Here is a 23,521-nt window from a genome sequence, read left to right on the forward strand (position 1 = left end):
TGAAGCTCCCTGCGGATAAATTACTAATATGTATATAAATTAATAATTTGCCTTGGCTTTATTATTGTGCTCGAAATTAATAAGAAATCCATATTCGAAGCTGCTTTAAATTTTGAGCTTATTTTGTGAGGGGATTTTAAAATAATGTAAACACGTTAAATCAGAAAAAATGAGATTCGTTAAATCTATAATTCAATCGGAATTAAATAAAATCTTTTTCGATTTTTAGACTTTAGTTCAAAAAGCTTAGTTGAACTACGTTTATCTAAAGACTCTGTAAACAGTCGGCATAAACAGGAAAAACTTGATTATTTAATTGTTTATTATTTTATCTTTATTTATCCATACATACATATGCATATCTCTGTAGGTTGTTTAAAAGCTAATTTAAATATTTATGGACTGTTAATCGGAGAACGCATCATTGAACCCAATATTCCCGTGGTCGTCGCTGATCTTGTTCGCGTTGCAGGATGCGCCTTTTAATTACGATAAGTGTAAAGCTAAAATTTACAAGTTAAACTAACTAAACTCGTATTTCGGGCATTTCGAAATCGCTAGAAATTTTTAGTTTTTGGAGCTCTTCTCAATTAGTTCATCATCATTAGGGTGTCTCACTCTCTCTCTATTTACACAAGTCACAAATTGTTTAACAAAAAATGTGTGTTTGTTTTTTATCTTTAGATTACTTAACCACTACATACAACATGGCGGCTATTGCGATTTTAACAAATTTTCTGATCTTGCGCCGATTTATGAAAATTATATACTCCTCCATTAGATTTAATCTGTTCGATTCCGGATTGTTACTTATGAACTCGCTTTTTTACTGACACTGAGTTTTTCTTTTTCCATTAAATATTTACAAGAATCTGTTTTTTAAACTAGTGGTTTTTGGAGGGCATTGCGATTCAGTTACAGATCTGCAAAGATGATATAGTATTAGTATTATAGTATCTAGCTAGAGCACCTAGATGGTACTCACTCATAGTCTCCTGTTGGATCTCCACCTTGTAAGAGGGATTATCGTAGGCAGCATCGCTTTTGCGGGGAGGAGTGATGGAGGCAGTTTGGTGCACTCGCCTTCTGGTGATGATCAGGAGTAAGGCCAGTGTGGACATGATGGCCAGGGCGGCGATCACCGAAACCACCACCAAGGGACCGTAGTAATCGCCGACGGGTTGGTCGGTGCCCGCGGTTAGGAGTTTTCCTAAATAATATAAAAGATCATGTCAATATTAGGGTTTCAAAAAGTACGTAAGGTTAAATATGAAGCCAATCTCTATAATGATTCTATTTTACATTAAATATCTTGATAACCTTTACCAAATAATTTAATTCCCCGCCAAATCCTTTTAAAAAATTCACAGACTTGAAAGAGAAAAGTTAACCTGTTGATTTCCCTCCAAAGGGTATTAATCCCACCCACTTACCAGTCTTTCCGGGAGTAGATGGACCACCTGGCTTGGTGATGAAGTTCACCACATTGCTCTTCTTGGTGTTTCCATTGGTGAGATACATCTCCAGCCAGAGTCGGTACTTGGTGCCCGGCTTCAGGTCCATGATCAGAGTGCCCGTGGTGCTGTCTCGCTTGGCCACCTTGAAGACACTGGAGTCCTCCTTGCCAGCATCGCTCTGGTAAATGGCCCGATAGATGTGCACAAACTTATCCTCTGGATAGGGAACTCCGTTCCAAGAGATCTCCACGCTCTGGGTCTTGACCTTAGTGACATTCACGGTCACATCAAAGCCGTAGACATCGACCTTCGGGGCCGTTCGCACCTTGATCATGTGCCCGGCTCGCAGCTCTGCGCCGTGACCCGCCAGTGGGATGTAGTAGAGTCCGATCTCGTAACCCGTATCCGGTTGCAGATTCTGGATGGTGTAGCTGGTCAGAGTGCGGTGAATCAGCGGAGAAGATGAGTAGATCATGCCGGTCAGTTCCTTGTACCGTAACTGGACGCCATCCACGTACTCCATCTGTTCGTCGGGCAGTTTCTTCCAGGTAAGCTGTAGCCAGCTGGCGTTTGTTTCGCTCACCGTCAGCTCCGGATCCTCCACGTTCTTGAAAATGTCCTGGAAGTCGGGCCTGTAGTCCGTAAACGGTGGAGGCGGAGTAATAGTTCGCTCTGGTGGCGTTTTCACGGTGTAAACACTACTCGTGGGCTGGGAGTTCAGATCGCGGAGGATGAGAGTGATTTTCACCTTGTACAGGGAGTTGGGCTCCAATTGGGGCAGATCAAATTCCATTTGGGAGGTGGCAATGAGGTCCTCGGGAGGGGCAAAGATCTGCTGCTCCCAGGTGGAAGTGTCGTTGCTGGGACCGTTCGTGTAACGCAGTTCCACTCGTCCATGAAGGTTCACGTAAACCTGAGGCACTGTGAAAACGATACGAATGGTCTTGGGATCGATGGCCTCCAGGGTGTGGACTTCAATGTCAGGCTGCAGGCTACTAACACCTAGTTAAAAGGATTTAAAAAATTTATTAGTTGGGGTTAAGTAATCGTAAAATACAGCGATGAGCAAAGAAACATTATCAAATAATATGAACCGTTTTAAAACCCTGTCTCACGGGGATTATTCTTTTTTAAACAGTCTTTGCTCATCTCATCTCATCTCAATTTTTAGTTTCTGTTAGTGGATTTTTTAGTTTTTCTTAAAATAATTAACGAATTTCATTTGGAAATCGCTTAGTTTGCGGATTAGTGGCAAGCATGACAATGATGAATGATCTTTGGTGCGAAATGAGTGTGTATGGAGGTGTCTTTCGAGTGTGTCTGAGTGTCTGTTGTGGGTTTTTCTTGGGTGTGTGGTCGCAGTTAGTACAGTAGAACCCTGTCGCAGTGTATCTGTTGTGGTTGGTAGAGCTTGTAGAGCAGAGCAGACTAGAGGAGTTCGAAAAGGTTTTATTTGTGATTAGAATATTGTAATCAACCTGACTGCGGCGGTGGAGGCGGTGGCTGCTTGGCCAGTTTGTCCTGATTCTGGTGCAAGCTGTGCTCACTGGCCTGAGTGGATAAGCCGGACGTGGTGCTCGAGCTGGGCAGGATCGCTTGCTGCTGGTGCTGTTGCGTGGTAGCCGCATGCTGCTGCTGGTGGTGCAGCGTGGATGGTGGTACTCCCAGTCCAGGTATCACTGGATAACTCTCATAAGCCACCGGCTGGCCATCCACAATGGCAATACCATGAGCTGGCGGTGGTGGCGGGACTCCACTGTGCACAATGGGCACATAATGTCCTGGATGTTGAGGCTGTGGTGCCAGAGTTTGCTGCGGCTGTTGTTGCTGCTGGTGGGGAGGTCCTCCTGGAACACTTTGCTGCAGGTGTTGCAATATCTGCTCGATTCTCACTTGCGAGGGTAAATTGTGGTTATCCTTTTGCGATTGTCCTTGGTGACCAGGATGTCCCGGATGCCCGGGGTGACCTTGCTGACCAGGATGTCCTGGCTGATCGGCGCCCAAAATATTAAACAAATCCGACTGACTAGTGGGCACTGGTGGCGGTTTTCCCTGAGGGGTTCCATTGGGATTAATGTCATAGGGCTCATAGGGATTGTAGTCCTCGTAGACAGGCTTGACAGGATTGTAAAAACCATAGGGTCCAAGGTGCTGCTGATGGGGATGTTGGTGGCTGAATGGAAATGGAACAAACCCGCCATTGGGTGGCAGAGGTCCTTCTTGCTCCTCCGGACGATCTCCATCGAATATCACATCGTTTTGATGTTGCTGCTGCTCCTGCTGATGATGTTGCTGTTGATGTTGCTGGTGTTGTTGCTGATGTTGCACCTTCTTGTGACCCTTTTCGGGCTTCTCCGGCTTCTCAAAGATGCCGAGGCCACCTAGGGACTTCGGGGGCTTCCCATCGAGAGTGGGATAGAATGCTCCACTTGAGGACTTCTTGTCTTCGTCCTTTTTCATTGGCGGGACCTTGTTAGTTGTACTTGTCGCTACTGTTGTCGCTGTCGTTGTTGTTGCTGTTTCTGTTATCGGTTGCATGTTGGATGGTTGGTTTGTTTATTATTTACAAAATGCATAGCGTGAATAATAACGTATTTAAATTGGTTGTGATGGGCGTAGAAAATAAAAATAAAGTAAAACGAAATTAAATAGCATGTCAGCGCCATTAATACAAGGTGAGAATAAAGTTGTAAATAGAGAGATCAGATAGCAGAAGCATAATAAATCAATTAAACAAGCTATTAAACAAATGAAATTGAAATTGATTTTTTCTTTAAATTTTTGTTGAAATTGGTGTGATGGCGATTGGATGATAAATGCTTTCTTAGCAATGGCATGCAAATAAAGAAAGGAGTAACCAATGTTCATGCAATCTTTCAATTACCATTTTCAGGGAGCTGGGATGCCGGCTCCTCCTCCTCCTTTTCTTCTCCGCCGGTCTTCGGGGTTTGTGGGGCACAGGTCCAGTGCTTGCAGCACTCATCATCGGGAATGGGCAGCAGGCGGGCCAAGGCCGGATGGCAGGGCAGATCCGCTGGAGGCAGAGCCGGAACCGGGGGACAAGCCGCCCTGCACTCCACGCGACCATTTTCGCAGTAGCAGTGTTGATCGCAGCCTGTTTTTTTCGAGTGTAAATGTACATGAAGATGTGACATGATGGTGATTAAGCCATATGAGCTCTTACCTGTCAGGTTGGCGGGAATCGGCGACCAGTTGTCGATCTGCACGCCCTGGTAGGTGCAGGTGCCGTTGTCCACACACCGCATGCTCTCCGGACAGCAGTTTGGCGGACTGGGCTTGAAATCCGCCGGCACAGGCTCCCAGCGAATGCAGTGCGGATCCTGGACATCCAGACCAAAGTTCGAGGGGCACTCGAGCTTGGCACAATGGATGCCCTGCTCGTTGCAGAGGCACAACTGATCGCAGCCATCGCGGAACTGCTGGCCCACCTCGTATTCTGATCCCTTGAAGGTGCAAGTCTGGGCAGCACCACCCGCATCTCGAGCCTGCTCTTGGAATCCATAGATGTTCTCTGGATGCAGCTGCTCCTCTGGGTCTTCGCTGTTGTTGCTCTGCAGCGCCGGCTGCTGCTGTTCGTGATCATCTAAGGTGACATCGCACAACTCCAACTGGCAGCACACATCCTTGGGATCCTTTACATAGACACACTTGTCCGCACGCGTATGATTCCTCTCCGGGCACCTGGGTCGGCAGTCCATGATGCCACCATCATCACAGTGGCAGATCTGTTCGCAGCCGATCTCCAGACGCTCCCGGAACTTGTATACTCCTCCCTTGTAGTGGCAATCGGTGCGCGTCTTGGGCGTGGCTGCAATGTGGCGTGGGCGTGGTTGGTGCAATGGGCGGGATGGGCGTGATGAGGCGGCGGATATGGGTACATGGCGGATATGGGAAGGCACAAAGAACACACGGCATGTTAAAGCTTGGATGTGTCAGGAATGCGGTAAAAGCTACGACTACGGCAAGCCACTAAAAGCTTCTCCCTATTAAATTTTAATTTAAACTCAACTCACCTTCGTCTTCGTTGGATGGTGTCGTGGTAGCTGGAACCTCTTCCTGTTTTCCCACAATCGATGGTGCGGCACCCTCCGATGTTACCACCGTGGGCTCTAGCAGAGGATCGTTGCATTCCATCACTCGACAGCATGAGTCCTCCTCCACCTCGCGCTCCCGGCAATTGGGATTCGCCATGCTGCGCTGGCTGCCACGCGGATAACTCAATCCCTTGCAGCGCGGCTCGCACATCCAGTCTCCACGGTTGCAAGTGCACTTCTCGTCACACTCACGATCCATCATCTCACCGTGCTGAAAAATGAAGGTTTTAATAAGTAAAGATATTGTCTTCATAAAAATGAATATGTATATTATTTTGTGGCTAAACCCTTAACTCCATTGTACTGAAAGCTTTCAATTTCCTTCCTCCCGCAGTAGGAAATTATAGTCACGACTTTCACTATCTGTAAGCACCCACCTGCAAATCACCTTCAATAACCGCAGTTTGTACCTTCAGAACAATCACAAACTGTATGGATAATGACTAAAGTTCGACCTACTGAGCCACTTTTATGTATTTTTTTTTGTCAAAATACATTTCCTTGAGTTTCGCTGAGTGAGAAAGCTATTTGCGGAAAAATTACGTCAATTTGCGGAGCTAACTAAACAAGTGACTGGAGGAGAGGAGTGGAGTGACTTGGAGTGGAGTGGAATGAAGCTCATCAATCATTCGGCCTGTTGACTGAAGGCAATCATGAAGTGAGGTTTCCTGCTTGGTGCTCCAATAACCAAATATGTCAAATTTTGATTCGACCCACGCCGTCTTTGAGAACTGAGGAAGTTCGTGGCCAAAGTCTTTTGTTTAACAGCAGTTTGCTTATTTTTTTAATTAAGAAAATTCCGAAGGCGTGGAATGGTTTTCCGAATCACTTATGAGGTTCTCAGGTTCATAAATTCTCGCCCCTTTGTTTTAGTAGCCACGTTCTCTATCCCATTCCGTAATCACACCTAATGAGCATAATTCTTGTGAACTTTCGAACCTTGGTGGCCATAATGCCATAGAGACTACAAACTAAACGCCCCGAAAACCGCCCACTTTGGCACAATAAACTACTGTAAAGAAAAGCCGAAAAACACTTGGTAAACTGGGCAATTTATTTGATTATTTTTTTGTTGGCCACTTGGCTGCTCACTTGAAAAACATTTGTGGCATGCGGCTTGGCATGTTGCACGTGTCCAACGATCGATAGCAATTTATAAAAAAAATGCTAAGTGGATGGGGAGAGGGCTGGTGTAGTAGAGGAGGGACGAATGGCCACCGACAACAATTCATTAAAAGTGAAAGCAAAAATTATTTCATATCGAAGCCAACCGCAAACTCGATTATGAAAACTACAACACAAACAATTTAAAAGATTAAGAAAAGTCGATACTTATTAAGTATGCAGCCAACGAATGCTGAATGATCTTTTAAAATAAGGAAAATATATACTGATAAAATTAATATATATTTAAATAATAATACTGCAATTAATTTGTTCAATAAAATATTTTGTTTTTAAAATTATTTAAGCACCTTATAATTAACCTCAATGGATTAATAGTTAGGGTATGCTTAAATGAAAAACCCAACGATCGTTTAATTAAAGCAAAATCAACACCCAGACCCAGGCCTGGGCATCGCAGCAGAAAATGGGTTGGTCAGTAAGTAGTACCAGCTGCAACACCACATACACAAATACCTATCGTATATATTCGACGACAACAAACAGCCGATGGAAGCCAAGATATGGCCATTGTGGAGCGAACATGACTGGGCGCCATTATTCGAGCCGCCCCGGCAAGATGGAGTGCAATGTTTGATGAACACGTCACAGTCGAACAGACGCACAAAAGCGTGCAGAAATTTATTGAAATTTAAATTGCACGATGGGTGTTAATTATCGGAGGAGAGATAGGGCCATTCTACTATAATTTATGCATTTGTCTTGGGGCTTATCTTAAATGCCGGCAATTGTCACATTTTTATGATGATTGCTGGAAATTAGGAATTGTCTTGAGGGTGATTGGGCCACAAAGACGATGTCAACATCAATCATGGCCCAGCAATTTCTTGGTATTTTCCTCCACCGCCTTCTCCTTCCCTAACTTTTTTTTTCTATCTTTTAATATTAAGGTGTACGAAATATTTGCATAATTGTTGCTTGGGCGAGCAGCCGGGAAATGCTCACCGAAAAATATTTTCAATATTTCGTTTTTTTGGGCTGCAGAGCAGCTGCAGGCTGGAAGCTGGAAACATTGAGCCCAAAGTCTGACCGGTTTCATTATTATGAGCAGCAGCAGCTCCAAAACTCGTTGGCATTATGCAATCCAGGTGACGACAAGCCGAATTGGAGTTGCGTGCCAGGAAGTGGGCAGGTCGACAGGGAGATGGAGGCGTCGGCCACCGCTTTCTCCCCTGTCAGGATCTAATTCACATTCTACATTGATTTTGTCAAATGATTGGTGTGGGTTTTTATTCAGATTGTGTTGTGGTTTGATTGCAAAGGGCACTTTTTGTCTGTAAATTTTCAATTATTCGGACTAGTGACTTTGGTATATTTCCGTAAAAGGTTTGGGATTAATTTCTGTATCTGGTGTATCCATATTCAAAACTATATTTAATATTCATTATTCATTTCCAATTATTAAATTATTGCATCACAGCGAAGGCCATATATCTGCTAATAATTATCAGAATACCTTAAACGATTTGTACTTTGATTCTCCACAAATCTGCATCAAAATCTTCAAACAAAATATTTTTTAGACTTTATCTCATTTTTCCTGGGGAACCCCTTCAAAAATGGGGAAAACACATGGAGCGACAATGTGGCTCACAGCAAAGACCATAACTTTGCCATTAACCATCAGAATCTAGAGTGGAATACCTTAAACGATTTGTACTTTGATTCTCCACAAATCTGCATCAAAATCTTCAAACAAAATATTTTTTAGATTTTTTCTCAATTTTTCAGGGGAACCCCTTCAAAAATGGGGAAAACACATGGAGCGACAATGTGGCTCACAGCGAAGACCATAACTTTGCCATTAACCATCAGAATCTAGAGTGGAATACCTTAAACGATTTGTACTTTGATTCTCCACAAATCTGCATCAAAATCTTCAAACAAAATATTTTTTAGATTTTTTCTCAATTTTCCTGGGGAACCCCTTCAAAAATAGGGAAAACATATAAAGCGACAATTTGGCAGGCCATATCTTTGCCATAAACCATAAGAAACTTAAGTGGAATACCTTAAACGATTTGTAATTCGATTCTCTACAAATCTGCATCAAAACCTTCAAGCACAATATTTTGGAGTTTTTTCTCAAATTTCCTGGAGACTTTATCAAAACTGTAACTTTAAATTATTTATAGATTTTGTTCCCTTACCTTGTAGCTCTTGTTATTGGCCAGACACTCGCGTTGCATGGTATCCCCGCTGGCAGTGATCTCTACGATTTTGGGCATTTCCGTTTCCGGTTGTGCAGTTGTCGTAGTGGATGATGTCGTCGTAGTTGTGGTGGTGGAGCTGCTGCTACTCTCATTCTGATCCTCTTCCATGTTAACATCACTGAGATCCATGATCTGCTCATGAGTAGCGTTGGAATTGTGATGCAGGAAGAGCTCAACATCGTCATTGCCACCCGCAGACCTTCCCTCTCCCGCAAAAGCCACAAATGGCGATGGTTCAGTGGTTGTGGTCGTGGTAGTGGTGGTGCTGCTGTCGGTGCTGCTACTTGTGGTTGTGCCAGCCTCAGTGGTGGAGCTGGTGGACTCGGTCTCCTGCTGCCAGTGCTGTCCTTCAACGATGTTAATCACTGGGCCCGATTCGCTGTCCGGCATTATAGTGGTTGCCATTTCATTTTCATTTTCTGGCTCATTCATATGCATGGCGCGTGCTCGAGATGTTGTTGCCGCACCAGACGTTGTTGTGGAAGTTGTTGTCGTTGTCGTTGTTGACTCTGTTGCAGTCGAAGGCTCGGCCGTTGCCTTGTTCTCCTGGCTGACAACAATACCGGACTCTGTGGTCGTTGTTGTCGAGCTCGATTCCTCGGTGCTGGTCGAGAGCATTTGATAATCTTCGTGTTCGGCCAGGCGATCATGATTCTCGGACAGTATATGCACATGATAGGGATCTTCTTCTCGTTCATTCTGCTCTGTTGTTGTGCTTGTTGCTGTTGTTGTACTGCTCGATGTTGCTGGTGTTTCTGTAGAAGTTGCCGGAGTACCTGTAGATGTTGCTGCAGTGGCTGTTGTTGTCTCAACTTGTTTGTCACTTTCGCTTTCGCTGTTCTCCTCGCTGTTGCTATTGCTGGCCGTTATGAGAGTGGCCGGATGCCGGAAATTATTCAGATCCTTGACCACATCGTCCTGTTCATTAGAAATCTGATTCAGTTCGTTCTGCTGATCCTCCCGATCCTGCTTCAGCTGCTGATCCTTCAGCATTTCCGTGGTGCTGTCATCGCTGCCGCTATTCTCGGCGTGCTCATCCCTCAGTGGAATGTGCTGGATGTGACTCTGATCCGGCTCCGTGTGGGAGAAGATCAGTGGCTGCTCAGGCACAGAGGTCTCCTGGCGGGGAGTTGTAGTGGGCTCCGTGGAGGTAATCGGTTCAATGCTCGTCGACCGTACACTGGACTCCTCGGGAATGCTGCTTGAAGCTGGCAAGATGGTTGTTATCTCTGAAAAATATAAAAAATATATTATTAGTAAGCTTTAGAGAATTCTTTTTAAATTCTCCCACATCCATGAATCACCTGAAACAGGGGTAAACAAACTCCAAGGCTTTGTCCCACATTTTTACGGTTAGAGCTCTACAAAAAAAAGGTTGCCCAATTCTAGCGGAAACCACGTAAATCGTATTGGAAATATCTCACGCGCCTCATCATCATCGCCATCGCCTTCAAACCGGCAGCATCATCCGCAATTCCCATTGGCAACGCCATCATTGAAACGTAATTTCTGTTTTCGGCTTTTGGTTTTTTTCTGAAATTCTCATTCTTTTTTTCGGTTTTTGGTTTTTGCCATAAAACAGCAATAGCAACAGCATCAATTCCGCAAAATCTGCAAGGTATTCATTAAGCCCTGTCTGCCCGGGTACCGAGTCTTCTGCCTGAATGGCTGAATCATCAGCCATAGGTCGGTCCGTTCTCGGAAGACCTGGTGGACAAGCCCCGGCCAAAATATCAGGCAGGCCACATCTTTAATGATATTATATTTTTTCTCGTTTTCTTTGTTGTTTTCTTGGCTTGAAAAGCTCTTCTTTTTGTTTTTTTTTGGAAGCTCAGGCCGAGCCGGCAACTTGTTGTTCTTTGTGATTTTCATTTCTTTTCTCTGTTATGTAATTACTTTGGCTTTCAGGGCATAGTTTGGGGGACCAGAACTCATGTCATAAATAAATGACGACCTTACTAAAGGTGGTCTTTAAGATTCGCCTTTTAAAACAGATACAAAAACACTTGACTCGCCACTGAAGACACCAGAGATTAAAGATCGTTCCTGCCCGGAACATTCAATTAAGATTTAATTTATTAATGAGAACTTGAACTTGATCGCTAATTGCTTCAGTTCAGAGTACATCTAAAATGCTGGGAAGAAGTCTACCTACATACGTTTCTGGCTCTTTCGTCTCAGATTTTTTAATTCGAAAATTAGTCAATCAATATCCATTTAGCTGGGACTTGATTATGTTTGATTGCTTGGGCTGTCAAAGAATTCAAAAAATTTCCATTTATCATTTTCCAAGAGCGTTTCATCGGTCTCATTTCAGTAATAACCATTAAATAGTTTAGCTGCAATTTTCGACGCACCCGAGCATTCGATCATTCCAGCTGTAATGGTAGACAGCCCTTTTTTTCTAGGTATTACAACAACAGACCACTGACTCATGGATGTCATGGAGGAGGTATCAGGGGCGTGGGGCTTGGAGAATGGGCTAAAAGCGACCCCATGGGGACGGCTTTTATCCAGCCAAGTCCTCAGCCTAGACAGGCCTAAAGGGAGTGTGGGTGGAGGGCTTTTGAAAAGGGTTTCCAACCGGGGGGGAGTGCAACTGTCATGCATGCGTGGTAATAGGCATTAAAGCGGTCCCGGGTCTCGGGTACCGGGTTTCGGCTTTGGGTCCCTAGACCCTGAATCCCCCAGTGCAGACGCAACAGTTGTCGTCGCTTTAATAAAAAAAAAAAAGGGAACTGAAATTTGCTTTGGTACACTCGACGCTCGGAGGCAGTCAGTCAGACAGTCAAAGGCTTGAACAGAGTCGGAATCAGAATGAGAGTCAACATGCAACGGACGCCAATTTAGCGTTAAAAGTATAAAATAATAAATACTGCCCAGCGAATAAAGAATACCCTCAGCAAAGGTTATAATTCATAATTTTAATATAAAATTTATTTTAGTAACTATTCCGTTTTTAAAGGTAGATTAAATACCTTTTTGTTTCCTATTTCAAAACTTATTTTATTTTGTCATGTTTTTATTTATCTTTCAGCCATTAAGATGATTAATTAGCTCCATGTAAGATAAATTTGTACATAGGTCATTAAAAAGTAGTAAAGCTTATAGGCAAGGAACCTAGCCGATTTCTATATGAAGAGAACACCTTTATATGTGTGTTTTTTATGTTTGGGCTGTTGCTTTTATTGTTGTGTCGGGACCAGAACTTAAGGTTACTGACATGAACCTTGAATTTGAGTTCGTTATGCTGCGGCTGGCAGCCTCCAGCTCCAGCTCTGGCCAGATCCAGACCTAGGAGGACTGGCACTGCAATTGTTGTTGTTCGCTCTGTTCTTGGTTCTCGGATCTTGGCTGTTGCTTTCATGGTTAGTCGTTTATAATACGCGAACTGTTCGCGTTCGAGCCTCTTCTGGGACTCTCCCACTCCTTTGTTTTGTCTGTTTTTACTTGGCGCACAATTTGTCTTTTACTGTCATTGATTTTCATTTTTCACTGGCACTCGTTAAGCGAACCCGCCAGGCTCTTCTTCAATTTATGTATTACATATAGATATATATATATTTATATATATATACCTTCTTCAGCATGGGGTAAAGATAGGACTTGTTTGGTGGTCCGTCTTTCCGTTATGTAAGTTTTTGCCTTGGGTTTTTATCCCCTACTTCTGTGAGTGCATTCAAAAGACTCAGACAACGAACTTGAGTTTCTGTATCTGCTTCAGTGCCTTGGCCATGCAAAATGGGTTTTTGGTTTAGCATAGTTTATGACTCAGTCCCTAAGCCGGTCAGTCAGCTTGATTATGATATACACATACACCTTATATATATAAATATGGTATATAAACGAATGCTAACCACCAGCACCACCGCAAACAATCACCCGAAGACAGGCCACTTATGCAGAAATGCAAAAATTCTGTCCGGTAGTTCAAACTCATTTGCGGTTTTTCTAAGTCGCCGCACGTTCTGCGGCTCCACAAACAAACAAATGAACAGACAGCTTGTCAAAGAGCCTCCTGGTAGCTGGGGCTAACATTCGAGGGGGCGTTACAAGAGGCACGGCGGAGGCCATAGGTGATGTGCTTAGAATTGACAAGCTGCCGTGAAGCGTTGCATGCAAACCGGATGTCTTTGTTAGGCGGAATAGTACTTGTTCTGGGCCGAGGATGGGCACCACCGATCTGCAGTTGATAATGGTTTGAAATGTTTGCTAAATGGCTGGAAAAAAGAGCTTTTTGGTCAATTAATCTTCATAAAGGCATGTTTCTTGAACGATATGCATATAATTTATTGATGAAAAAGGGTTTTTATTTAAATTATTGATTATATTCCAGCAGAATACAAAGTTAAATGATGTCATTTGGGAACTTTTCTATCATTTTTAAATTCTGAAAGCATTTGAAAAATTCAACAGAAGGCTTGGTTTAGTAGATATAGCCTTTTTATCATTAAGAACTTTATAAGTCTCTCTTTTTAGTGAGAACTTCCAAGAGATGTAGATTATGTAATTTATTTTAATGTCCATTTTCCGCTACTTATGACTTAATTTCAACAAAGAACCTCGTCAAACCTTACACTTGACCCAGAAACATGGCAAAGCCAATCGATTACCTTTTCCGTTAAAGCACCTCTATTCAGAAATTCTTTCTCCCCATTTCCGTAGCTAGAAATTGGACGCCGAGTGTAGGGGAGCCTTTGACGCAACCAACCGGAAGCAGATCTTCATAATGAGCACTCCATGACCGCTCCATGCCCACACCCCTGATACCCTCCACCCACCTTGTGGCTCCACCGCTTCTTACCCACCTTGCACCGCTCTATTGGCCGGGTTTTGTAATGCGCAAAAAGTGTCAACATAATAAAACGGCGACCGCCGATCGAAAAGAAGGAAAACATGAGGGGAAAGGTTTGACCATTTTGGGTTTTGGGCAATGTAACGGTCATGCCTCAGAGTGTGTCATGAATCCAAAACATTGGCTCTATACGTACATATATGTATCTAGTTTTGTACCTTCTCGAATATTCAACCGTATTATGCAGCTGTTGGCGGTGGTCCGGTTTCAACTTTGAATTATAAACAAAATTCGAATAGATTACGCAATTTATGATGTTGCTTGCATTCGAATTCGTTCGCTACTCTTTGGGTGTTAATTTTGATTATAGTATTGCTTTTAATTAAAGCGAGATTTTGGAGGCTTTTCCTATTGTACTTATTTGTTTTAGAAATTTGCTGATGTTAATGAAATTATTTGGCCTTTGTCCAAAGAGCTGATATTTCACAAAAGGCGAATATGGAAATTTGTGAAACGAAGTGTTAAATTTCAATGTTACGTTGAATTTTTCATCTTTTTTGGACGGAAATACTTCAAAGCTATGAATCCGATTTGTTTCCTGTTCTTTTTTCAGTTTCTGTCAAAAGAAATCATCAGCAAAGAAACGTTTAAAGTACACAGCTTTATCATGAATTCATCTCAAATGCAGTTAACTGAGTTTGCTTCCAACCCAAATAGTTCTTGGCATTTTATCGGCCTTTCTATCTGGCTAATGACATAAAAATGGACTTAGGCCGTGGAGAGAAAGGAAAACAAAGAACTCTCGTACACAAACAAATGTCCGGTGGGTCAGTCAGGTATGTAAGACCATCTCCGATAGGGTCAGATTCCTCATACCCATAAAAAAAGCCAAAAACAACAATATCATTAGCCAGCTAAAAGGGGAAGACGACTCAAACTGTTCGGCAATAAAGCAAAATTATTTCCCAACCAGTATTTGACCTTTTTCAACTCGAAAGTTCATGTGCATCCCACAACAACAAAAATGCAGTTGGATCCGGAGGGGTATATATATGTATTTATTTCTTTTCAGAGTTGTGGGGGGATCCGCATCTAATGCTTTAAACAAGACACGTTTCGAATGCTGCTAAGAGCGCGTGTCATTGTCCATTTGGAGTTCGAGCTTAAGGAGCTAAAGACAAAGACCTCTAGCAGAAATATAAACAACAATATGACTAAACACAAACGCCACTTAACTTGTGTAGTTGCAGCTCTAGTTGTATCTGTATCTGATCTCAGCGGAATGACACCACACACTCTTAGCCAAGTGAATGCGAGTTGCTTGGCCGGCCATGAAATCGAATTGGAAGTGGAGTTTGGATTGGAATTGGAGCTACAAAGCCATGTGAGCGGTTTTGTTTTTCATTACGGGTTGGCTGACTTGTAACTTGTGGCAAAGTGCGTCCAAATTGAAGGTCAATTGAATGGCACAAGCTGGCAAAACCAACAATGGACATGAAGATACATAAGAGGATAAACATGTGTGAATTTTAATTCATCAGGCAAGTATTTTACAAAATAAACAAGGTCTTTGGGACATATTTTATGTAATATTTTATAGACTATTCTGTTATGGAGTATTCTTCCGCATTTATGCAACACTAATCCCCCTCTTATTTAATCTTTGAGCTCGCCTAACAGTAGAAATTATTCATAACAGGTAATTAAAATAATTTCCATTCTTTTTGAAGCTAACGCTCTAAGCTGAAACTTCCTGTCCACGTTCTCTTGCTCTCGGCACCGTTCAATGACACAGATAATTGACTCAGTGTACCCCAACACTCACACTTACATGGATACTTGGCCAGGCCACTAAGTATTCGCAATTAAAATGCATTAATTAGCCGCACAGTGCCTTTCTGTGCTACATTTTTTTCCCAATGCATGTGAGAAGAAAAAAGAAACAACGTGAAAAATTATCTAATTGAAAAAATGCAAGACAGCCAGACTAGACTGGAGAAGGAGGAGTAGGAATTGCATGATACTGGTACTCTAAGTGGAATTGATGCCATTGCTTAATGCATATTTGAAAACTAGTTACAATTAGAATTAATTTTGCCAACTTATTTATGTATTTTGATTTGCGCCCCTGACACACATAGATCGGATTGAGTTCAGTCGCGGGCCAGGCCTGGTTTTCACTTGCTCAACCCGTTTGGTTCTGTTTGAAAAGTGTGTGGTTTGTGGAGAAAGCCTACATCAACGGTGTGAAAATCCCACTCAGAGTTCAAAGCCCAATAGTAATATTTTTGACACTAAAGTTCCAAACATCTATAAAGCCATATTTATGGACAAAATGTTAATTGTCTCTGTCTGCACTTTCACGCATCCCCCGCTCGCCTTTGTGGTTCGCCTATGGGATGCTGTTTTGAGTTTCAATGTAAAAAGCTATAATAGTAACAAAGCAAAAAAAAAATCAACCTACCGGCTAACGGCCAACAATTAACAATCGCTTCGTGTTGTTGTGTTTGTCACTCCACACTCATAACACTTAATGTATTTTTCAAACTCTTACCGTTGCTAACTTGTTGAAAAGCCTTTTTTAAGCTACTTTTACTTATCGGTTCATTATAGCGGTCGCTTGAAATTCGCCAGCTAATCGAGCATGAACCCCAAAGCGAAAGGTACAGCATAGTTCATGCCGCATATCACGCACCAAAATGCCACACCCATTATATATGTACGTATGTATGTATTTCTCCTGGCATATTTCTCACACTCAGGTTGGACTCTTATCCTTGAAAAAATTCACGAAAACAAAAGTTTTGTCTGCCGGCCTTTTTCTGAAGAATTTCTCGATTACGCAGACGAACAAATATGAAAACCACAGAAAAATAAACAAGAAACGAAAGAAGCAAGCTCGCATGGGCGCAGCAAACAAAAGACTTAAGCAACGAACTTGGCTTGGGTATATTCCATTCAGAAAAACTTGGTGTTTTTCGCATAAATGTTAACTTGTCATCCCCCGCATCAAAAATTTTATTAAAAAAAAAACTTCTCATGTTTAAGATGATGGGATATTTTCACTACCAAAAAATCACGATAAACGTGCAAGAAATATGTAAATTTCACTTTGCTTTGATTTGTAAAAATAATAAACAATCAACAAGTCCACATAATAACAGGTCACTCGCCACTTTTTATTATTATTTATTTTTTTTATTTATTATAATTTTTTCATCCACTCTTTTTGTTGCTGTAGATTTTCCCTTGAAGAAAGTGAGTCGAGACCTGTTGGTCTGTTAATTGAGGTCGTTACTGTGGACTTTTTTCGTTCATATCATTTTCGTTATTGAAGTTTATAGATTTCGTGATGCGTATTATTGGGCAAGAGACCTTCTATAAATATTTATTTATTTTTGGCAAGCCATTTTAAGTGCAGTCCCTGAGATGCAATGCCAACGCATTGAAAATTGCTCAATAGGATTTCTTCTGCATTTTTTCAGTTTTTGTTCACCTTTGTTATATATCAAGGCCATAATTTAGCACTCAATTGGGTGCTGCAAAACAGAAAATTAACATAAATGATTTATGTACTCGACTTTCAAGTACAACTGCCACCGTTAGTGGTGTGCAATTTTCCAACTCATTAGTGTTAGTTTGTTAAATTTTTTCCTCGGTTTGCAAACAATTTGCTGGCCTCTAAGTGTTTCTTTTGGCTTTGGATTTTCCACAAAACAAGTTAGCCGCCAAGCGGTAAAAATGGTTGGTAATTATGGGATATTCCATGATCATAGGAGTTGACGTTTTATTGAAAAAAACATTAATAGATCAACAATAGCATTTTTATTTTTATTTATAATCTTTTTATATGCTTGACTGACAGTTTGCGGCAAAGTTGAAGACTTGTTTCAGTTGCTGTAACTATATTAGAAACCAGTTTATCAACTGTGTAAAGTCTTGCCCAATTATTGATTTGTAAGTGTTTGTATTTGTTTTAATTATATAATCTAAATCATTAATCCCCTAGCAGCCCACTCACTGCCTAATTAATTAAATCCCAACCTATTCCTATTTCAAAATACCAGGTATTTCATCTAATCAGGTGTGATGTCTTCACAAAACAGGTGGGGGCGTATCATTTATCAAAGCCATCCAATGACTAATTGCCATTTATTTTTCCTTGCTAATTTTCTGTATACATTTCTTTGTTTTTTTTTTTGTTTAAATTAGCCCCCGCGAGAAGACACTCCATGTTGGTGTACAAATGCCAACTCCCTAAATTATCCAAATCTGACACAGAGTGGCTTGTGGTACGTAGGTTAAGGGCATGAGTCATGACTGCTGGGTGCTTTGCATTTAAATTGAGTAATTTGTGAAGGTTTACCGTACCATCAATCCAATGTTTGTTGTCAAAACTCATTAACTTCCCCGTGGCATTTGGGGCGGCCTAAAAAAAGGCCACTTCCCCATTGTTAAAGTGTATTACCGTTTTCTTGAGCCAACAATCTGGACTGAATTGATCTGGGCCTATGCTAGACCTTATTTTATCAAGTCATCATTGGACCAACCAAATGAACAAAAACCACCACAACAATGAACAAATGCTTTGATGTGCATCTGACATTAAACCTAAAGCAACGTTCAAGCCAATTATAAAACTGTTATTGCCAAGAACTCGACAATTAAACCGGCAACCTAATTTTTCAAAACTCGATTGGCTTTGACAAACGCCGAGCAATAAAACCTTTCACTTTTGTACTACAGAAGTGGATCAAAAAAGATGAAAGTTCATCATTTGCCTGATGATCCCAAACATGTCTGAATGTTCTAAAAAAATTATTACACAGTTCTCTATTAAAAAACAATTTTCTCCTGTAAGAAATTCTATAATAATTATATTGCCTGAGGAAGCTTTTCTTTTGATTTGGCCTAAGGTCTAACGATTTTCTTATTTTCACTTTGATATACCGCACAATTAACTAAGTAATTCAACAGGAAACGACTCGTATCTTTGAATATTCTTTCGCTCATTAATAAACCCGAAAAATTTCTTTTGTGCGCTCCATTTAACCGAATCGGAAAATAATTACGGAGAAATGGCTTACAAATCGAAACGAAATCGGGGAAAAAGGGCGGCCCAGAAGTCACGCACCGGCGCGGCGTTAATTAGTATCTCAGAGAACCAAATTTGATAATGGCCCAGAGCCAAGGTGGGGCGAGATTAAGGTGTCTGGAGAAGTGCTCTAGACCCGAGATGGGATGCATTATTCAGTGGCGTCAAAGGGGACATTGACTGAGTACTCTTTTATGAAATTATTTTCTAAAAGGGTAATTTCTTAAAATTTTATTTATAATTTTAATAAATGTACATTTTGTAGCCACTTAAGGATTCTTTCTAATTCTTTATCTTTAGATAATCGAATGAAAGACTCTCGCTGAATGCTTTAAGTATTTTGAATACATTTTTTCTTATAATCATTTACTTGTTTCAAAAGATAAGGATTTAGCAGATAAGGGTTTGACATTTCCTTTTCTTGAAACCTTCCCTTTAAAAAACTAATAAGAAGATAAAAAGAAGATAATTTTATTAAAAAACAAATATCGTTTTAAATTTGCTAGAATCCCCCTTAGTAAATCCAACCTAAGCCACTGACCTCATCTAGTCGGGCGTCTAAGCGATTTACCGGCATCTATATAATTTTCATGGCTTTTGGCTTTTGAGACTCACCAGCTTCGGCCGCATTCGATTTGTTGGTAGCTTCAGTGGTTGTTGTCGTGGAAGTCGTTGAACTATCCGCTGCCTCGGTGGTGGTGGTGGTGGAGCTGCTGCTGTTGTTGTTGCTGATGTTGGTGCTTTGTTCTGAGGCAATTGTTGTTGTAACTGGCGATGCTGCGACTGGGGAGTCTGTTGTTGTATCCAACGCTGGCATTGTTGTTTCTGCTGCATCCTCGCCTGCAGGCGCAGACGCCGCATGCTCGATTTGAATGCCAAGCAGCAGCAATCCACAGAGAGTGGCCAAACACATTCTCCTCCAAGAGATCGTGGCTGGGTCGCCTCGGGCTTTTCTTCTTCTACACGTCTGCATTTTGGTTAATCTATCCGTTTTTTTTTCTCTGTTTCCCTTCTTTTACGATTTTTTCTCACACGTTTGCACTTGTTATAGTTAATTTATAGTAATCTTCTATAAATATGGAATTAAATAAATTACATATGGGGTATAGGAAAGGTCTCGATAGCTCATTATTGACTTTGGTTCACTCGATTTGATTGAAGTTTCTCTTTTAGTGTTATTTATTTATTTTTGATTTTTTTTCGTTAGTTGCCTTTGCGGTTGTTTAAGTTCACACGACATTTGGACGGCAGCGGTTTCAGTTATTTGTCATTGGTTTGGTAACCCCAAATGCTGTCATTTCCGTTGAAAGTCGGTTGAATAATGATCCACCAAGTGTCAAGCGACTACAGTTTGCCGTCAATTGGTGGAATGATTTGCTGGGTCAGTCGGTGAGTTACTTGGAAAGTTTAAATGAAATATCTGCTGTCGGTGCTGCTCGACTAAGTATTATTGATGTCTGTTTATTTATTTCTCGTTGTTTAAGTTTTGAGTTATAGATTCTTCTAAATCATTAAAGTGATGTATGCGAAGCTTCTAAACTCCCCTAGTTTACAATAGCTTATGCAAGTTCGTTGCCTAAGTCTTTCGTTTTACTTTTTTTTTTCTTTCAAATGTCGAGACTTTGGAAATCGCTCTAGAGATTTACGATATGAAAATGCTACTTAGCATATTTAATTTAAATTTACAACTCCCAAACATGGCCCTAAAGCATCTCATACATAATTTTTATTTTCTGGAACCGAAGCAGCTTCTCACCATTCAAACAAAAAATAAAGTAGGCAAATAAACCAGCATAGAAAAAACAAAGGCACAACAAATTGCCCTCTAGGAAAAAGATATACGAGTGCTATATTATATGCAAGGCAGTCGATGCTCATGCAATAGGCTATATTGCAACGGCAGCAACAAAAACCTTAGACCCAAATTGCAATAGCGAAAATATTTCAACCGGTTCCTACGGCAGCAGCAACCATTGCAACTAGAAACGGCTGCAGACCGCAGAATGCGCTCCACGGCCTTTTTGGCCAAGTTAGCTGAGAGACAATTAGACAGCAGGCGGTTCTACATTTTTTGCTCGACTTCATTTTTGTTAGTATTTATTTTACGTTTATATTTTTTTTTGCCAAATGATGTCATTGTAAAAGTTTTGGGTTATTTGCACTGACATTTCACATTTCACTCTCACTCCTTTTATGTAGAAATGGCAAATGGTCGAAAGCAAACAACTGAACGAGACAGATGAAAAGAAAAGAGAAAGAGCGACCGCGGGGGGTGGCGGGGGCAAGGAGAAAACTTGTTTTTGGTATTTTCAATGGAATGTTTTTGGTCGTGGTTCTCTTATTTTTTCTGCCATGCTGCATGTTTCACTTCTTTGGCTCTGGTGTTTGTTCAATAGGAAAGCCAAAGATTTGCATAAATCAAAACGGAAACACATACACACACACACGCTAACGAGATTAGGATTTAAGATTAGCACCAACCCGGCAAAAGATATAGGTTTTTTTTTTTAATTTTTTCTCCTCTGTTATCTCTGGCCACGTTTGCGGACAACGCGGTTGTTCAAATACGATCGTTCAGACCGCTCCGTCTGAGGCACGACCAGCAACTGATCTCTCCGCCGGATTGGATCTTGGTTGGAATGGATCGTTCGCTGAATTCACCACCTCCAACAGGTAACTGGTTTGCTGGCCACAACGCTCACTGTGTTGAGTTTCCACCATCCACTCCGTCAGCTGAGCGCGCAACAGGTGAGAGCGAGGGAGCTCGGCTTGACATAATAGTTGAACGCTCTTGCACCCACACTCAGGTGTGTCTAGGCTGTATGTGTACCCTCTCCAGAAGTCGTTGGTTCAGAAGCAAACGACCATGATGCATACACAAGACTCTACATTTTTTTCTTCTTTTTTTTTGGCCAAGACTTGCAATTGTCGATTCCTTGACAAGTGAACTCAGCGAACTATTCGAACTGTCCAATTGATTGGGCGGGGAAAAGGTACGACTCATTGAAAAACCCCAAGCCCCACCAGGCTGGCATTCATTGTTCCGATTACGCCCACGGTTTTCGGTATTCGGTCTCAATTTCTGGCTGCTTCTACTTCTTTTTGTCTGGGTCGCTGAACGGGCCCAAAAGTCGAATAAGATTAAAGCACAAATACCTCCGATCATAGCCTCTTAACGGTATAAAGTCTTACCTTTTCTAAGACAGATTTTAAGATTTTCGACAACACCCAAGTATTTGACGATAAAATTCCCAAAAAATGATTCTTCATTTAAACCGTGCCTTAGACAGGGCCCAGATAAAATCTGCAAAATACAACGAATTCCAATTTGTGAACCCACATAACCGACTACCCACAAAATCATCCGCAAGGCCTTATCTGCGGGACTGCTGCTCCCCGAAATATGAATTCCGCTGATCAACCGCCATCAAATGCCATCGATGCAAATATCAATCCAATGGCTTTGGCTGGGAGACGCGCCCAGAAACCGTCAGCACACATCAATGGCATGAGTTGGCCAACAGCATCAGCCAAAAGAAATGTGTGCCCAAAGAACTCGCACCACTCAAATCAAATCCAACTCAAAACCAACTCGGAGCCGTCAAAAAGTATCAAATGTGCACCAAGTCTCTTGGGGTTTTGGGTTGTTGTCGGTGCCTCTTGTGGTGGCATATACAATAAAAATGCAAAAATATAAGAATAGTGCAGATCTGAGCTTGTGGCATTGCACAAACCCTGCCAATGTTGCATTGTCTTTTTGTTTGTTTGTTGGAGTTTTTCTTAAAGCTTATCGCAGTGTCATTGAGAGGCTGCTACTGCCACGAAATTATATAAAAAAAAACAAACGAAAAAGATACTAACAATAATGCAACTTTAGTTTATGCACTCTATTCTTGAATGGGGCAATATTTTAGAAACTAAGACGGCAGTTTGGGCTTGCAACTCTGTACTTTACCCGAATTGAATTATTTTTATTTATGTAAGCCATCGGAAACACTTAAATTTAATTAGAAAAAATACCTCAAGAGATATCATATGATTGCATTAACCAATTTGCCAACTCAAATGGCCACAAAGATAAGCACCCACTTCCCTCAGCCATTGGGCCGGGAAAAATTAAAACCCGATACCTGTGTGATTTTTTCTTAGCCATTCGCATGCAACTCGATCGGAGATAAAGGACAGGGAAAGTTGTTCAATAATAATTGACATAATTAAGAGTATAATCTACATAGAAATTTAAAATTAAATTTGACATAGGCGAAAATGCCAAATGAAATCCCAGAGCCAATTTCACATTACATAAAAACGCGAAAAATTTATTTTTTGGATGCCATTCCCTGGTTACATGGGAGAAGCCAAAAATTTTCTCATTTCGTTTTTCCACTTTACTGTTGGTTTGGCTTGTAATGTCTTCATTCGAGTTACACATGAAAATTTCACGATAATAAAAATTAAAAGAGAGTTGGCCAAACGAAGGCCACAAAATCACCAGAAATCTCATTCAAGTTAATCTCGATTCGGGTCTGTTTCAAAAGATACCGAAACCCAAATAAAAGCTGGCAAGTCGGTGCGCTTTAAATTGGCTTAGTTTTCCTTATTTGTTCACCAAAAACATTTAGCCAATTTGCTCTGCACCGCAGCCAAATATTACGTCAATA

General features: G+C 41.4%; 1 protein-coding gene across 3 annotated transcripts; it reads right to left on the reverse strand.

Annotated features, from left to right (window-relative positions):
* Window positions 1-304: 304 nt before the first annotated feature.
* sas (stranded at second) lies at window positions 305-21,470 on the reverse strand. 3 transcript variants are annotated; one of them, XM_017249105.2, is made up of 10 exons: window positions 21,342-21,470; window positions 19,476-19,929; window positions 8,908-10,199; window positions 5,492-5,783; window positions 4,642-5,286; window positions 4,342-4,572; window positions 2,936-3,979; window positions 1,434-2,459; window positions 986-1,210; window positions 305-923 (listed from the first exon to the last, which is right to left on the reverse strand). In XM_017249105.2, exons 2-10 carry the CDS (start codon window positions 19,831-19,833, stop codon window positions 916-918), a joined length of 5,121 nt encoding a protein of 1,706 aa, XP_017104594.2. In that variant the 5' UTR covers window positions 19,834-19,929; window positions 21,342-21,470; the 3' UTR covers window positions 305-915. The 3 variants fall into 3 exon arrangements, with proteins under 3 accessions (XP_017104594.2, XP_070136832.1, XP_070136831.1); XM_070280731.1 differs by lacking the exon at window positions 2,936-3,979; XM_070280730.1 differs by lacking the exons at window positions 4,342-4,572; window positions 4,642-5,286.
* Window positions 21,471-23,521: the final 2,051 nt, after the last annotated feature.

This window comes from Drosophila bipectinata, chromosome 3R, assembly GCF_030179905.1.
Source record: "Drosophila bipectinata strain 14024-0381.07 chromosome 3R, DbipHiC1v2, whole genome shotgun sequence".
NCBI classification, from domain to species: domain Eukaryota; kingdom Metazoa; phylum Arthropoda; class Insecta; order Diptera; family Drosophilidae; genus Drosophila; species Drosophila bipectinata.

Coding starts and splice junctions, on each gene's coding strand:
- sas (XM_017249105.2), bottom strand. CDS start 19,833: ATGCAGACGTGTAGAAGAAGAAAAGCCCGAGGCGACCCAGCCACGATC. Junction 5,784..8,907: donor CCAATAACAAGAGCTACAAG/GTAAGGGAACAA, acceptor TTCATTTTTCAG/CACGGTGAGATGATGGATCG. Junction 2,460..2,935: donor GCCTCCACCGCCGCAGTCAG/GTTGATTACAAT, acceptor CCTTTTAACTAG/GTGTTAGTAGCCTGCAGCCT.